The 17805-nt window shown below is 38.2% G+C and overlaps 2 protein-coding genes across 2 annotated transcripts in view; one reads left to right on the top strand and one right to left on the bottom strand.

The window, feature by feature from the left end:
• The first annotated feature begins 244 nt into the window (after positions 1-244).
• Positions 245-6084, top strand: mrpl13 (mitochondrial ribosomal protein L13). The gene is made up of 7 exons (XM_087812442.1): positions 245-360; positions 1290-1413; positions 1630-1723; positions 2134-2194; positions 2286-2372; positions 2492-2613; positions 5908-6084. The coding sequence occupies exons 1-7, from the start codon at positions 334-336 to the stop codon at positions 5930-5932; spliced, it is 540 nt and encodes a 179-aa protein (XP_087668568.1). The 5' UTR covers positions 245-333; the 3' UTR covers positions 5933-6084.
• A 162-nt stretch (positions 6085-6246) lies between these two features.
• Positions 6247-17805, bottom strand: part of col14a1a (collagen, type XIV, alpha 1a) — a 151207-nt gene continuing 139648 nt past the window's right edge. The window contains exons 42-48 of the mRNA XM_087812431.1: positions 16984-17055; positions 14292-14327; positions 12953-13019; positions 12689-12880; positions 11240-11317; positions 10169-10324; positions 6247-7263 (exon numbers count right to left, since the gene is read on the bottom strand). Of these exons, the coding sequence (XP_087668557.1) occupies positions 6989-7263; positions 10169-10324; positions 11240-11317; positions 12689-12880; positions 12953-13019; positions 14292-14327; positions 16984-17055 (876 nt within the window). The 3' untranslated portion in view covers positions 6247-6988. The remainder of the gene's footprint in view (positions 7264-10168; positions 10325-11239; positions 11318-12688; positions 12881-12952; positions 13020-14291; positions 14328-16983; positions 17056-17805) is intronic.

The raw sequence follows: 17805 nt of genomic DNA on the forward strand, positions 1-17805 counted from the left end.
CCTCGACTTGTCAAATTTCCCCGCGTTCCCGGTTTTTGCCAGCGGAAGGAAGCGGATCCGGTGTACCGTCAAAACAAATCCGAGTAGGAACGTGTTTCTTACGTGGCTGAACTAGAAAAACATAACTCAATAACAAGTAAAACATTTTATAAATATTTAAAAATATATGAGTAACTTTTCTAAATATTATTATTTTGCACATTTTCTATAAAAAAGAAAAATGTAAAGGCGGAACTACATATTCCGGTTGTTTCACCCGTGCTCATTAAGTGTTGCAGCATCGCTCACGTTTGGGGTCAAACATTTTGAGGATGAGTTTATGATATTTAAAAAATGTCAAGTTTCTCTCGTTCCGCGCAGGTAATAATGTGTTTTTAAAATGTATTTATTTGTATTTTATTAACGCTCAATACTGAACATGTTTGACGCGCGTACATAGAACATGCTACATGCTAACAGGATTTAAGAAGAAACCGTAATTCAACGTTACTTTATGAAGCGAAATCTAACAAAAACATGTTTTATATTTGTAATAATATAGATAAATAAATACACAAAGATGTAATGTATCTTTTTAGAACGTTTCTACAAAAGCTCAGCGAAATTAATACGTGAGGAAAGTAACGCGTGAAATACCTTTTAATATGATTTAATATTAACCTTTTTAAAATGATATTTATTAGGAAGAAACTTACAGTTTATTATTATAAGTATTATTATAGTATGTTTCAAATCGGTAAGCTTGACACTCTCTAAACCTTCATTTATTTACTCTTTTTATTTACGCAAAGACACACACACACACAATCCAAAGTTGTTGTTTATTTAAATGTTAACTTGACAGTTGCAGAAACTTGGGGATAAACTAAAGATACAAATAATAAAGAAGAGATTTAAAGAGTGTGTGGCTCCACTACACACCACTGACTCAGTGAACCACACCCCCTAATATCCACCTGTGATGATTAACGTTAAATATAAATAAAATATTAACCTGAAAAATTATCCACAATAAATGTTGTTTACATTATTTAAAGATGGACAGTTTGTGTTAACAGTGTAAATGGCTCCCATGCAATAAAAATACAAATATCTTGATAAATAAAGTAAAATTATATATTATATTATCAGTATCAATGAACAGAACCGTCAGTGATGGTGAGAGATGTAAACAAATAATAAAGTCAATGTTTGTTTCTTGTCTATTCAGCTACAGTGAATATAATTTCCATGATGTCTGACAGTTATTTGTGGTTTGAAGAGTCGCTGACGTCGGTTCTGTCTCACAGCAATGGGCCACGTTCGCTCGCTCGTGGTTCCTGATCGACGCCAGGATGCAGCCGCCGGGGAAGATCGCCTCCATGACCTCCGTGAGGTTACAGGGGAAGCACAAGCCCATCTACCACGCCGCCAGTGAGTCCACGACACTGTTGATGTGATGATCGGTGTTTTCATCTTTAATCTCTTTATCATTTATTTAACATCACGTCCAACACAGTTATGTTGTTTATCTCCCGACACTTAAGGTCACGATACATGTACGTTAATGATTATAACGATTATGAAGTAACTTTATTATTGAACCGTCTTGATGTCCCAGTGATGACGTTTGTTTTCTTCTCCTCACAGGCGACATCGGCGACCACGTCGTGATCATAAACACCAGTGAAATCGCTTTCTCCGGAAATAAATGGGAACAGAAAGTTTACTCGTCACACACGGGGTGAGACGAGTTCGATGCTTTAATTTTTTAAGAATTCTTCAAGATCCTTCAAATATCTTAAGGCATTTTTATTCGTGCAGGCTTTTCCTTTATTTTTGTTTTCTGGAACTCCTGTGTTTGTCTCTGTGTTATCTTGACCTTTAAAGTATATATTTTATTGAGTATTGATTTGATTGTTTAAGCGCTTTGTGACCCTGGTCTAGAAAAGCGCTATATAAATAAAAATTACTTACTTACTTGATTCTTTTGTTTAATAAAATCTTTTACTGCTTTTGTTATTGTAGATGAAATAATTGTTCATTTCTTTATTGATTATCATAGATTTAAATGCTTTTTAAATCTGTATAATTCATTGAATACTGTGTTGTTATTATTTTTGTGAGTCATAAGTCTATTGTCTTGGTTCTCAGGTATCCTGGAGGCTTCAAGCAGGTCACGGCAGCTCAGCTGCATCACAAAGACCCTAAAGCTGTGAGTCGAGCAGAACGAGTCGCAGAGAAACACAGAAACGTTTAATTATATAAAATGAAACATCAGTTCTTAAAGTCTTCGTCTTCTGCAGATTGTGAAGTTGGCAATTTATGGGATGTTGCCGAGGAACCTGCACCGACGCACCATGATGCGGCGACTACACATCTTCGCTGACGATGTAAGTAAATGATAGTTTCTTGACTGTCTAGTCTGTATTTTTAAACTACTAGTTACTCGTGAATTATTGTCATGAGCAGCGTTTGTGTGTGACCTTGATTTTTGTGTTTTTCTCTCCAGAATCTGCCCGACGACATCCGGGCCAACCTGACGGAGGAGCTTCCTCAGCCCCGGGAGATTCCCAGGAAACTCAACGAGTACTCGCAAGAGGAGGTCGACGCCTTCCCGCGGCTCTGGACCCCGTGAGTCTGACACGATCTGTGTTTTTATATCCATGATTTATTTATTAACACGTTTGTGTTTTTATATCCATGATTTATTTATTAACACGTTTGTGTTTTTATATCCATGATTTATTTATTAACATTTGTGTTTTTATATCCATGATTTATTTATTAACATTTGTGTTTTTATATCCACACTTCATTTATTTATTTAACATGTTTGCGTTTTTATATCCACACTTCATTTATTTATTTAACACGTTTGTGTTTTTATATCCACACTTCATTTATTAACATTTGTGTTTTTATATCCATGATTTATTTATTAACATTTGTGTTTTTATATCCATGATTTATTTATTAACATTTGTGTTTTTATATCCATGATTTATTTATTAACATTTGTGTTTTTATATCCACACTTCATTTATTAACATTTGTGTTTTTATATCCATGATTTATTTATTAACATTTGTGTTTTTAAATCCACACTTCATTTATTTATTTAACACGTTTGTGTTTTTATATCCACACTTCATTTATTTATTTAACATGTTTGTGTTTTTATATCCACACTTCATTTATTTATTTAACACGTTTGTGTTTTTATATCCACACTTCATTTATTTATTTAACACGTTTGTGTTTTTATATCCACACTTCATTTATTTATTTAACATGTTTGTGTTTTTAAATCCACACTTCATTTATTTATTTAACACGTTTGTGTTTTTATATCCACACTTCATTTATTTATTTAACATGTTTGTGTTTTTATATCCACACTTCATTTATTTATTTAACACGTTTGTGTTTTTATATCCACACTTCATTTATTTATTTAACACGTTTGTGTTTTTATATCCACACTTCATTTATTTATTTAACATGTTTGTGTTTTTAAATCCACACTTCATTTATTTATTTAACACGTTTGTGTTTTTATTTCCACACTTCATTTATTTATTTAACACGTTTGTGTTTTTATATTCACACTTCATTTATTTATTTAACACGTTTGTGTTTTTATATCCACACTTCATTTATTTATTTAACACGTTTGTGTTTTTAAATCCACACTTAATTAATTTATTACAATATTTGTGATTTGTTTTTTTTCTTATCTCAACAATTTAATTATTTATCTTTATTATTCGTCTCTTTATTTCAACGTTGAATTTATTTAAATATTTATCTTGATTTATTTAAATTGTATCCATTTATTTTTAATAGAACGTAGATTAATAGACTTTAAAATATCTATTTGTGTTTTATTTGTGTTTTATTTATTTATCTATTTTGGTACATTTTAGTGCTCGTCCTATGAAGCAGATGTAGCACCTACATTTGACCTGAAGGGGGCAGCATTGTCAGATGAACGTGATGAGTTTAATGAATCATGAAACGCTACAAAGATATAAATGTGTTTAACATCAAAGTATTTCTAATTGTAGTTAAAACTTAGTATTGATTTGATCATGTGACTTATTCGTGAGGATCTTGTTCGACAGTTTTGAAAAGCGAGTGGAATATATTGTGTCATCAATGGTCACGTGACTGACGTGGACCTGAGAAGTTAAGAAGATTCTTAAACCTCTGGTGGTCGAGGCTCAGAGATCCTGGTCGTCGAACCCAAAACCCCGGCGTGGATGTCGATCATATTGTTATCAACGGTCGCAGTCGTCGCCATGGCAACGCCGTAGACCCCCAGAATACAGATGTCACGACTCGTTTTGGGAAGTTTGCGTCGCCGTCGGAGCGAGAGCATCTGTTATTTGTCATAATCGTATTCATGACTTTTCTGAGCGAGACGCCGTTTCCGCCGCGAGATTGAAGCGACATCTCGACCCGACCGTCGCCAACGCTGTCGGCGCCGACTTCACCCTCCGGCGCCGTCTTCGTGCGCGAGCCTCCAGTCGAGAGCCTCGAGTCATGTGATCCGTCGGAGAGAAACCTTTCCTCACCTGCTGAACCCTGACCCACCGGGGGTCACTGGGAGGAGGCCCCGGGTCAGACCCACGTCACACTTTATAGATTAGTCTCTTAACGGTTCCTGCTGACGTGCTGGAGATTAGAAAGTCTAGATCTCTCTCTCGTGACTGCTGCCCCCGCGACACAAACCTACCCATAGAAATGTGACCTGGTTCAGATCGTGTGTGTGTGTGTGTGTGCGTGTGTGTGTGTGTGAGCGAGCCACAGCTCCTTGTTTACTGGACCAGTCTCCTCCACCAATCAGTGCAGTGGAGCAGCTCCATCAGTGGGTGGTCTTCAAGGTCGAGCTGGTCCCGCTTTATTCAACACACACACACACATGCGCGCACACACACACACACACACGACTCAAACACACACACACGTCAGTATCCATGTGGGAAATCACACACGAGTCGAGACACAACATGTTGTCGTTCACAGAAGATGTTTGATTTAAGTCGATCTTTTGATTCTAAATGTATTTATTTCAGCTGCTTTTTAGGCTTTTTCTCTTTAAATCTTCACTCGTTACTAATGAATCTTTCACTTCATTGTTACTTTTTCATTCTTTCTTTGTCAGAAATGTTATCATTTATTTACAATTGTTATCTATTGTTTCATTGTCTGTATTTCAGCTTTATTTCCTCTGGAGTATTTTGTATTTAGTTACTCGTGTATTTCTTTATATACTTGTGTTTCATACTATTCTCTATAAAAATGTATTTATAACTGATGTTCACTTGTAGATTTTCTCAAGAATAATTTACTCTAATTTAAATATTTTTAACTGAATTTACCTTCATATTAATGTTTCCTCTGTAGTCGTTAGTATTTGTATTTAGTTGTGTATTCAGTTACAGTTCTACTCTGTATCACTTGCAACTTTATGTACTTATTCTTATGTAATTATTTTAGTTTCGTCAGTTTTAATCATTTTTCTATTATTTTTGCCTTTAATTCGTCTTCATGTGTTTGAGTAGTTTTTATTTAGTTACTCATGTATTCAGTTACATATTTACTCTTCAGGGATTACGTTTATTTTCTTAAAATTTAAGGTTCAGATATATATATATATTTAAATGAGTCAAACTTGTATTTTTCTTAACATTTTAAGTTGATATAAAACATCTGTAATTGTAAATAAAAGTGTAAAATGTTTATTTTCTTGCCTCAACTTAGAGTAAACAATCAGTGAGGATATTATGGGATGTGGACAAACACCCGTGACAGTGTTTTTTTTTAATCTTGAATCAAAGAGTTTTCATTTTCAGAGCGAGATACGATCTGATGTCATATCCTGTGTGTCGTGGGTTCTAATCTCTGACGCTCGTCTTGCAGGCCTCAAGACTACCTGATGAAGTGAACCCGAGGTCACCCGAGGTCACGGCTGGTGTTACCGTGGCGACGAAGTCTGGTTACGGTTTGTGTTTGTTGAGCCGCGAACACACGAGTCTCGTAACAGATTTATTGGTTATAAAAGCAGAAATAAATAAAGTTCATGTGGTGAGAAAAGAACATCAACTCGTGTCATGTTTGTTTCACAGAAACATACATGTGAAGAACCGTCGACACGTGTTCACATTGAACTGTCAATAAAGTTTTTTTCTCAGATTTGATGCTTGAAAATCCATTGAAACAAAGAAACGTCATGAAGCTGCGTCGACCGTCAGAGACTCGGAGCGTAACTTAGACGACCTTCAGGTGACATCCATGGATCTGAAGGTCGTCTGGTGGATTCCTTAGCCAGAGTGAACTTGCTAATCTCAAGTTAGCATGAATGCTAATATGGAAGTAAACGGTCGAATTTAACGTTTTAAATGTTTTTTTTAAACATTAAATTATTTTTTGGCAACAATTTAATTCAATCATTTCTGTATTGAAAGGTTTAATTGTTATTTAAAATGTTTTGTTATACAGTTTTATATTGTAATTGGAAAACAAATAAAATCTAAGTTTAAAGTCAATATTTTTTATAAATCATAGCTTTTTAAATTCAATTTATACCAACATTTATATATTGAATTAAAACATTAACTTCATGGAATTAGAATCAAACTGTGTAGAAAAAAAGATTTAAATATATATTTGAATGACGTGTAAAGAAAAGTCAACCTTTCAACGCAGAAATGAATAAAAACTGTCAATCAAAAGTTAAAGTTCTAGAAGTAAAACCACGAGAAGTTTCTCTGAGTCTCTGACGAGCGACGAGTATAAAGTACTTTGAAGGTGTTTTGTGCTCCAGGTTGAGATGATCGTGAGATGATCCTTCAGCAGCTTCAGCTTCACACGAGACACGACGAGACACCAGAACATCACACGTGGATCAGGCACTTCAGGACCCCCCCCCCTCTCCCCCCCACACACACACACTTATGTACAGGAGTGGGCGGAGCCTCACCGCGGCCTCAGGGTTCAAAGTTCACGGCTCCTGGCTCTGCTCCATCACCACCACGTCGCGGGAAAACCTCCTGGCGACGCCCGGCGACCGCAGCTCCACGTCCTCGGAGTGGGCGGGGCCCGAGCGGTAACCCTGGCGACCGTGATGCTGCTGAGGCGGGGGGTATCCGCGGTAATAGGGGTCCTCCTCCTCTTCCTCCTCCTCCTCCTCTTCCTCGCCTCTGTTGTAGGCCACGGCGGCCGGCGGGTTGTACGGCGGGTTGTAGGGCTGGTAGCCGCCGTGAGGCAGAGGTCGGACTACGACGGGGACATCGGTCGGTCAAAGCAAAGCATCATGGGAGGAGTCCAGATCCAAGCACCGTGAGTCAGAGTCATGCAGGAGCTCATGAGGTTAGTGGAGAAGTTAGTGGCGGAGAAACGTTCGCCTTCGAGGATCAATCATCACCGGAGGAATGAAGATTAATTAATAATAGAAGCTGATTTTAATAAAACATTCATCTTTGAAATGTAGATTTAAATTAGCAGATTTTTAACTTGGGGAAAAAAAATACATTTAAATGTAGTTTTTAATCACAATATTTGGTCAAAATATCTGTTTTTCTTTCTCAAAATAATACTTTAAACCAACAAAATAGATGAATATTTTAAATTGAATTATTTTTCGTTATTATACGAAGCAAATCTAAGTCAATGTGGTGAAAAAAACGTGTTTCTTTTACGAGATTTACTTGAATTACTGCATAAAAATGTATATTTTTGGATGAATTGGGCTCAGATTTTTAACATGTTTCTAAGAATCAACAATAAAAATATTGTTTGAATACAAAATGCATTTTGTTCCAGTTTTTACATTTGAAATAAAATAATCTAAAGCATTAATATTTTAAATTCACAATTTTTGTCGTTTTTTTGTCCTAATCAATAAAATATACTTTAAAATTAATTGATCAAGACTTTTTTTAGTTGATAATAATAACTCAGTTAAAATGTTTGAATCTTTAAAATAATTAAAAAACACTTAGAAGATTTTAATGAACTATATTAACGTCAATATAACCAAACAAATGTGTATTTTCCTGTAATGACTAGTTTTTCCTGGAACTAAAGATTATAAACAGATAAATTAAATAATTCCTCAAAACTATTTAAAAAAAAAACTAAAATGTTTAGAATTGAAAATAAAATCTAAAAAAAAACAACATTTAATGATTTTTTCCTTCATAAGATTTTCTCAGTTCAACGTCCCATGATTCATAGCTGCAGCTCAGGTTCAAGACGACGACGAGCGTTTGAGGTCATGTGACCAAGAGTCCAGAGGAGGAGGAAGAGACGATCAATAATCGTTCCCATAATCCCGTTGAACTTGAGGAGAGAAGTTGAAAAACACCAGTTAGTGTCCAGAGAGAAACACCAGAGAAGAAGAAACGATCACATGATCTCGTCCTTCTGTTCGTCACAAGGTACAAATAAAGTTTAAAACACAGAAGTCATCGACAACAAAACAGACAAAGCTTTTAAAATATAGATTTTTATCATATCTTTGTTGATTCGTAGTTAAAGCCTGTCCCAGCTAGCTGGGGTGAGACCTGGTGGTCGTAATGTTTTGGCTGATGGTGTGGAGTAAAGAATAATAACTTATAAAAAATAACGAGACAAAACTTCAGCTCAAAACAAATCAAATCCATAAAAAATGACGTGTTTTCACCACCAGGTGTTTTTTTTCCTTCCCAGAAACAAAATGGAGTCTCGAGCAATAAAATAGATTTTGTGTAAAAATGTTTTGATGGACGAGACGTGACATCATCAGACGAGACGTGATCCGGAGTCCAGCCAGAAACATAGAAGCCTGCAGGCTGTGTGTGTGTGTGTGTGTGTGTGTGTGTGTGTGTGTGTGTGTGTGTGTGTGTGTGTGTGTCTGTGTCTGTGTCTGTGTGTGTGTGTGTGTGTGTGTGTGTGTGTGTGTGTGAGTCTGTGTCTGTGTCTGTGTCTGTGTGTGTGTGTGTGTGTGTGTGTGTCTGTGTGTGTGTGTGTGTGTGTGTGTGTGTGTGTGTGGGTGTGTGTGTGTGTGTGTGTGTGTGTGTGTGTGTGTGTGTGAGTGTGTGTCTGTGTCTGTGTGTGTGTGTGTGTGTGAGAGTCTGTGTGTGTGTGTGTCTGTGTCTGTGTGTGTGTCTGTGTGAGTGTGTGTGTGAGTCTGTGTGTGAGTGTGTGTGTCTGTGTGTGTGTGTTTGAGTCTGTGTCTGTGTGTGTGTGTCTGTGTCTGTGTGTTTGTGTGTGTGTGTGTGTGTCTCTGTGTGTGTGTGTCTGTGTGTGTGTGTCTCTGTATGTGTGTGTGTGTGTGTCTGTGTGTGTGTGGGGGGGGTGAGTGTGTGTGTGTGTGTCTGTGTGAGTCTGTGTTTGTGTGTCTGTGTGTGAGTCTGTGTTTGTGTGTCTGTGTTTGTGTGTGTGTCTGTGTCTCTGTGTGTGTATGTGTCTCTGTGTGTGTGTGTGTGTGTCTCTGTGTGCGAGAGTGTGTGTGTGTCTGTATGTCTGTCTGTGAGTGTGTCTGTGTCTGTGTATCTCTGTTTGTCTGTGTGAGTCTGTGTCTGTCTGTGTGTGTGTATGTCTGTGTCTGTCTGTGTGTGTCTCTGTGTGTAAGAAACCACACATTTTACTGCACAGACACACACACACACACACAGACACACAGACACACAAAGACTCTAAACGTCTCACAAACGTTTACTAGAAACAATAACAATCCGTCAAAACAAGTCGTCGCCACTTTGACAATAAAATAACTTTATGCAGGAAGCGTTGACGCTGCAGCGTCGACTCAAATTGGGCAGAAGTTCATGAATCACTACTTCGACACGTGTGTGTCACGTGTGTGTGTCACGTGTGTGTGTCACGTGTGTGTGTCACGTGTGTGTGTCACGTGTGTGTGTCACGTGTGTGTCTTCAACACACTCTGACCTTCACTGTCACCTTCACCTGATCAAACTGCAGCACTTGCTTTAAATCCACATGCTGTGAATCAAATCTTAATTGTTGTTCATTATATAAACTGGGCCGGTCTAAAGTTAGTGGAGAATCAAAATGGCAGATAAGAAAAAGTGGTTTTCATCTTTTGGTCGCGTGATTGTGTGTGATTGTGTGAGTCTGTGTGAGTCTGTGTGAGTCTGTGTGAACATGCGTTTGTGAAGTTGCGACGCACAAATCTCACCTCCGACGTTGTAGCCCATACAAGAGTTCTGGTCGCAGTACCCGGGTGTTCCTGCAGGGCCGCTGGAACCCGGGTTACCTGGTCGACCAGGTGTGCCGGGGTTACCCGGACGACCGGTGGGTCCTTGGCTGCCCGTCCGCCCTTCGCCAGGAGACCCTGAGGAGACGATTACACTCCAAATGTTTTTTTTACCAAATATTGTGAAAATCTCTCAAGTGAAGTGTGTACGAGAGACAGTTGTGCGACGCTTCTGCACTCATTGATATATTTGTTGGAGGTTTTTCCACCGACGACTTAATCATCACACACATGTGTCGACAGATCGTCACACAATGATCGCACAACAATAAACTGAGTAACATTATCAAAAGTGGCAGAAAAGTTGATGCAAAACAATGGAGCTTTTGTGTTTGTGTGTCTTTGTATGGGTTTGTGCGTTTGTGTGTTTTTGAGTCTGTGTGTTTGAGTTGTATATGCTTGTGTTTTTGTGTGTGTCTATATTTGTGTATGTGTGCATGCTTGTGTTTGTGTTTAGGTATATATATTATACGTTTGTTGGTTTTGTGCTTGTTTGTGTGTGTGTGTGTGTTTGTATATGTGTGTTTAACTTTGTTTGTTCTTGTGTGTGTGTTTGTGGTTCTGTGTGTTTGTTTGTGTATACTTGTGTTAGTGTCTTTGTGTGGGTGTTTGAATGTGTTTGTGTGTCTTTTTGTGTTTCTGTGTTTGTGTTTGGTAGTGTATGCTTGTGTTTGTGTGTCTGTCTCTCTGTGTATGCTCTGTGTGTGTCCATGTATGTTTGTATATGTGTGTGTGTGCATGCTTGTGTTTGTATGTTAATGTTTGTGCTTGTGTGTGTATTTGTATGTTTTTGAGTATGTATTTGAATATGTGTGTGTGTGTGTAAGTTTGTTTGTGCTTATATGGGTATAAATGTGTGTGTGTATGTATGTATGTGTTTTTGTATGATTGTGCGTGTTTGTCTATCTCTGTGTCTATGCTTGTTTCTGTATGTTTGCTTGTGTATCGGTGTGTGTTTTTCTGTGTGTACGTAGGTGTGTGTGTCTACTATACCTGGAGGTCCGGCTGGTCCTCGCGGTCCCTGCTGTCCGACACCTGGACCTCCTCTCTCTCCCTTCTCTCCTGCCAGACCTGCAACAGAAGGATCTTCAGGTCGAGGGTCTTTGTGACGGTGTGAGGGGAACTGAACCTATGGTGTGTGTGTGTGTGTGTGTGTGTGTGTGTGTGTGTGTGTGTGTGTGTGTGTGTATGTGTGTGTGTGTGTGTGTGTGTGTGTGTGTGTGTGTCTGAACATCATCTTCTTGTTCACATGAACCTGTGGCTCCAGCTGGACGTCCCTCGATGATGACATCATCAGCGTCAGTGAAGGATGAAGAGAAGCTTCACTGACGACGTGACTCTAATCGACCTTGAATCCTGAGATGATGGTTCGTGGTCGAGTCGCTCGAACGACTCAGTGACTCATGCTGTGTCTCAAATCACACACTTCTCTTAGTGCACTAGAAGTTAGTATGCATCAGGATAGTGTACGTACTAACTAGTAACTAATCCTCCACAGATAGTATGTCTCAAACACACTTCTCTTAGTGCACTAGAAGTTAGTATCATCAGGATAGTGTACGTACTAACTAGTAACTAACTCTCCACAGATAGTATGTCTCAAACATACTTCTCTTAGTGCACTAGAAGTTAGTATGCATCAGGATAGTGTACGTACTAACTAGTAACTAATCCTCCACAGATAGTATGTCTCAAACACACTTCTCTTAGTATACTAGAAGTTAGTATGCATCAGGATAGTGTACATACTAACTAGTAACTAATTCTCCACAGATAGTATGTCTCAAACACACTTCTCTTAGTATACTAGAAGTTAGTATGCATCAGGATAGTGTACATACTAACTAGTAACTAATCCTCCACAGATAGTATGTCTCAAACACACTTCTCTTAGTATACTAGAAGTTAGTATACATCAGGATAGTGTACATACTAACTAGTAACTAATTCTCCACAGATAGTATGTCTCAAATCAAACTCTGCTGCTACACACTAACAGGAAATGACGCGACAGCTTCTTCTTCTACTACTATTTAACCATGATTTCAACCAGCTGTAGGAACACTAGCGACACCTGCTGGCAGAACGTTTTGCAAGTTTCGAAAAAGAAATAAAAAGAAAAATATGACAATCGAAATATTCGCGAGATATTTACGCTGGTATCAGCAGCGAAGACGTGTTTATCATATATATATATATATATATATATATATATGACGTAACTTCTGTTTACAACGTCACTAAGATGGAGCCGTTTAGTGTAGAAAGTGTCCATTGATCCATACTCAGTTTTGTGGGTGTTTTACTGACAATGTAGTGTGTATTGATCACTACATTTACATACTAAGAAGTGAGACGCACTTACGCACTAAAAATACTAACTTTGAGTACGCTAGTATGTGATTTGAGACACAGCCTCAGTGACTCGTAAGACTCGCTCACCTCTCTCTCCGGCTCGCCCGTCCTGTCCGTTGGTCCCTGGGAACCCGGGTCTGCCGGTGGAGCCTTGCTCTCCCTGAGGTCCCGGGGGGCCTCTCCTGCCCGGCTCCCCGGGGGGTCCCGGCACCGTCCTGGTGGACGCCGACGAGCGCAGCGGGATCTGGTTGAGCACGGAGTTGTACCTGGACAGGTGGTCTGACGGGAGACAGGAAGTTATGATGTCACTTCCTGGAACTTTCCCACCAATGGTCTCCAGGATGAACTCACTCTGGATGAGCTGCTCGCACACCTGTCGAGCGATGGCACGAACCGCCATCTGAGACTGAAGGTCGCCCTGAAGGACACACATCAAAGGTGTCAGGAAGCACCTGTGACAGCTGTCAATCAACACATCATTGCTAATATTTACACCTGATTTTCCTCAAAGAATTTCAGGGAAGTTACTGTCATGAAACAAGAACTACTTCCTGTTTGTTTAGCGGCCATTTTGAAAGTGAGAGGGCGGGACCAGTTGATTGACACGTCAAAAACAACCATTTAAAATGACTGGACGATGTTCAGTCTTTACGCTCAAAGGTGAATGTTTTATGAGTTGCTGTAAAAAACACTGTACCTTAATTTAAAGTAAACTAAAGGAAGTAAATCAGTGACGTCAGAATATTAACGTTTCAAAGTTTTTATATTTTTTTATTCATTTTTTTTCCAATAATTGAATTCAATAATTTCTGTATTAAGACTTTTACTATCATTCAATATTTTCCAAAATGAATGAATTTATTTTTACACCTAGATTTTGACATTTAAATTCAAATTATTAAAAAATAAATTGTCTAAATTCAATATTTTATAATTAATAGTCTTTTATATTCAATATAAAAATGTTGATATAATATTTCAACCACGATCGGTTCAAGAAGCTCTATTGGTTTTGTCTGCTGAGACTTTTATACATTTTTACTTTGAATTGACTGAACGATAAAATATTGAATTTAGAAATGTATTCTTTTAATTATTGGAAATAGAATATCAAACTCTATGTGTAATTAATTCATTAAGAAAATGTGACATTTTTAAAATTCAACTATTAAAGAAAATTAATTCAATACTTAAATACAACAACATTTTATTACATTAGTTTAAAGCTGCAACATTTAAAAAGGTTTAATTCAATTCTATGATGATTCACTTCCTTGACCTTCTGTGTTCGTTCAAAAAGTTGCGAGTTAGAATCCTGTCATGTTTGTTACGCTGCAGCTCAAGTCACTGGTTTGTTAAATTATTATTAGAAAACAAGAATATCTTTGATCGTAAACATTGATCACGTTAAGAGTCGAAACTCGTTTTTTAATCACATTTAATCTGCGTTTCTGTCGTCGACTCACTGGTTCACGACCAGAAGAGAAGAACATCAGCAGCTTCTCTGTGACGCCGAGAAGTTTCATGAGCAGAAACATCACAGCCTGGAGTTTCATTTAGATTTATTTAGATTTACTTTAATCTAAAGTTTAATTCAGTCAAACTCATGAGAAAACAACGAGGCGTCGACGAACGAACAAACAAAAACATAAATGAAAGATGATTCGAGGAGAAAAGGTTTGTCACTCACTCGTTCTCCTTTATCTCCTTTGGTTCCAGCAGGTCCCTGCAACACAACAACACACACCGTCAAACAACACACACACAGACGCACACCAGAGATCATCTGTAGTTCCTCTACACTCTCTCACTTCAACCACAAAAAAAAAAACCATCCTTGGATGTTCTGGCTCTGGTTCGACTGCCAATCCTGCGAAGCCACAGATGCATATCTGACCACAACACACACACACACACACACACACACACACACACACGCACGCACACACACACTCACTCACACAGTCACACACACGCACACACACAGTCTGCAAAACACATAAAGGCTGCAAATCCGCTGGATGATATGATAAAAACACTCCAACAGTTCATGAACACAAACATGTGTGTCTCGGGAAATCAAGTCGTCGACCTTTGACCCACCTTCAGACCCGACGAGCCGAGCGACGATCAAACGATTGTATTGAAACCACTTCGTCAACATTCGACGCCGACCTTGTCTTATCGATAAAAGCGACGACAAACAAAAGGAACAATCTCTAAAAAAACAAACACACTTTTTTAAAAAGACGGGCTAATCCGTCAGGGATTGTTGTTTTTGTGTCGTCGTTGTGCGACGCTGATAGAAATCAGGACGTTTGTCTTCTGTAAGTGAACACAGAGTCACACCAGATGAATCTAAAGATCCTGCAGTGACTCGACACAAACCTGCTTTATAAACACGTTGTTCGTGTCACACACACACATACACACTGCTGAGGGGACGCACACAAATACACAACTCATGACTGTGTATTTATAAAGTGTGAATATGTCATGTGTTCACCTGCGTTCATTTGTGTGTAAACAATAACAATAAAGTTTGATAATAATTTTGTTTTTTGTAGTTCCATCTGGGTTTAGGAAGTTTTTGAAGGATGTGTCACTTGTGTGGCTTCTCACTGCTTCTGCTCACATTTTGAACTAACTTAACTTAACTTAACGAAACACAAATAAATCAACTTTTATTGTCAAGTTGTGTTGAAAGTAAAGTTTATTTGGAACGAGGAGAGTTTGTCGGAACATTTTAAATATTGGGAGTTAATACGAGTTTTTGAGCAACACAATTCTTAAATCATGGAAGTTGTCGGATTGATTTGTTTGTAACTAGTTTTAAATGTAAAAACTGTTTCACATGAAAGGGGGTTCTTGGCAGAGGTATGCACCGTCTCAGTGCTTTAATATATACTTTTAAATATATAATTTGGCAGTTTGTGTGAATAAAAACATCAAATGTATTTGAAAATATTTTAGAGTTTTTAGAATGACAAGTTTAAAATTACCAGAAGCTTTTATTCTTAGAATTGATCTTAGAAAAGGGATCCTTGGCAGAGGTATGCACCTCCTGAGTGTTCATCATGTTTATCATATCATTCAAGTTTGTGTTATTTGAAAAATATTGAAATGTTTTCTAGTTTTTCTTCTTCAGTCTCTATGATTTCGTTAGTAAAGTTGCTCAGTATTTGTGACGAGTGACTAGAAAAGTGTGTTAATCGTAAGTAAAAGTGATTTATCTGAGAGTATAGAAGTGAAAAGTACCACAACTACAAAGTTTTGTGTCTCAAAACGTGCAAGTTCAGCAGTTTAATAAAAGTGAAGGACCTGGACTCTGAGAGACTCTGAGAGACTCTGAGAGACTCCGAGAGACTGTGAGAGACTGTGAGAGACTCTGAGAGACTGTGAGAGACTGTGAGAGACTCTGAGAGACTGTGAGAGACTGTGAGAGACTCTGAGAGACTGTGAGAGACTCTGAGAGACTGTGAGAGACTCTGAGAGACTCTGAGAGACTCTGAGAGACTCTGAGAGACTGTGAGAGACTGTGAGAGACTGTAAGAGAGACTGTAAGAGACTGTGAGAGTCTCTGAGAGACTGTGAGAGACTGTGAGAGACTCTGAGAGACTGTGAGAGACTGTGAGAGACTCTGAGAGACTGTGAGAGACTGTGAGAGACTCTGAGAGACTGTGAGAGACTCTGAGAGACTGTGAGAGACTCTGAGAGACTCTGAGAGACTCTGAGAGACTGTGAGAGACTGTGAGAGACTGTAAGAGAGACTGTAAGAGACTGTGAGAGTCTCTGAGAGACTGTGAGAGACTGTGAGAGACTCTCAGAGACTGTGAGAGACTCTCAGAGACTGTGAGAGACTGTGAGAGACTCTGAGAGACTCTGAGAGACTGTGAGAGACTGTGAGAGACTGTGAGAGACTGTAAGAGAGACTGTAAGAGACTGTGAGAGTCTCTGAGAGACTCTGAGAGACTGTGAGAGACTGTGAGAGACTCTCAGAGACTGTGAGAGACTCTCAGAGACTGTGAGAGACTGTGAGAGACTCTCAGAGACTGTGAGAGACTCTCAGAGACTGTGAGAGACTGTGAGAGACTCTGAGAGACTCTGAGAGACTCTGAGAGTCTCTCACAAGAGACTGTGAGAGTCTCTGAGAGACTCTGAGAGGCTCTGAGAGACTCTGACTCTCCTTCATACATTCATGAGCGTCCCTCACAGACGTCGACTCTCTGCACAGTCGTGCAAACTTGTGTCGAGAGAGACTTGATTTACGAGCGAACGCCTCGTCTGACCTGCAGCTCTGACCTCAGATTATCTGTCGCCGCCGTCATCCGTTCTCGTTACTTCTCAGGATGTAAGGAAATGAAAATCGACTTTTTACTCACAGGAAGTCCCTGCTCGCCTTGAGAACCTGCTGCTCCACTTGCTCCTTGTGGTCCAGGTGCTCCCGGGGTTCCCTGCATGGAAACGAAAACAAGTCAAAGGTGGAGAATTGATTGTTTTTTTAGTCGTGGACACATTTTCTTCAGCGACTGTCGTGAGCGAAAACATAAAATGGTGAAATCGGCGAAATATATTTATGATGTAGAAACAAATTGTTCAACATTTTTTTTCATATTAACTTTAATCTTCTGATGGGCAATAAATATTATTATTTACAGACATGAATTTAATAAATTTAAATAAAATACTTTTATAACGTGACCAAAAAAAACAACTTGAATAAGAAAAAAATCCAGCAAAAATGAAGTTACATTTTAAAGCCTGATGTACAAGAAAACAAAAACAGTCATATTTAGAGACTAATAATGAATAATGGAAATATTATCAGTCGAGGACATGACATTATTTCAGGGGCCACAGTTTATACAGTGACAGTCATGAGGGGCCCTTAAGCAAACAATAAAGGAGCCAAAAACCTCGGCATGATTGTAAAGATTTTTTTTATTTTTTTTAAATAAAGCTACAAAAACAAATGTAAAATCAAGTTAAATTGTTTTTTTATCCACTAAAATATTTTTAAGGGACAATAATACAAAAATAGTGATATTTAAAGACCAGTCATCGATATAATAAATAGAAACAAAGTTGAAAAGTGAGGAAAAAAGAGGCAAAAAATTGAAAAAAGTTACAGAAACAAATCTGATAAAATCAAGTTAAATTGGCTAAAATTATTATTTTGTTTGTATTTGTATTTCATTAATTAC

The sequence above is a fragment of the Callionymus lyra genome, chromosome 17, assembly GCF_982586985.1.
Source record: "Callionymus lyra chromosome 17, fCalLyr1.hap1.1, whole genome shotgun sequence".
Classification (NCBI taxonomy): Eukaryota; Metazoa; Chordata; class Actinopteri; order Syngnathiformes; family Callionymidae; genus Callionymus; species Callionymus lyra.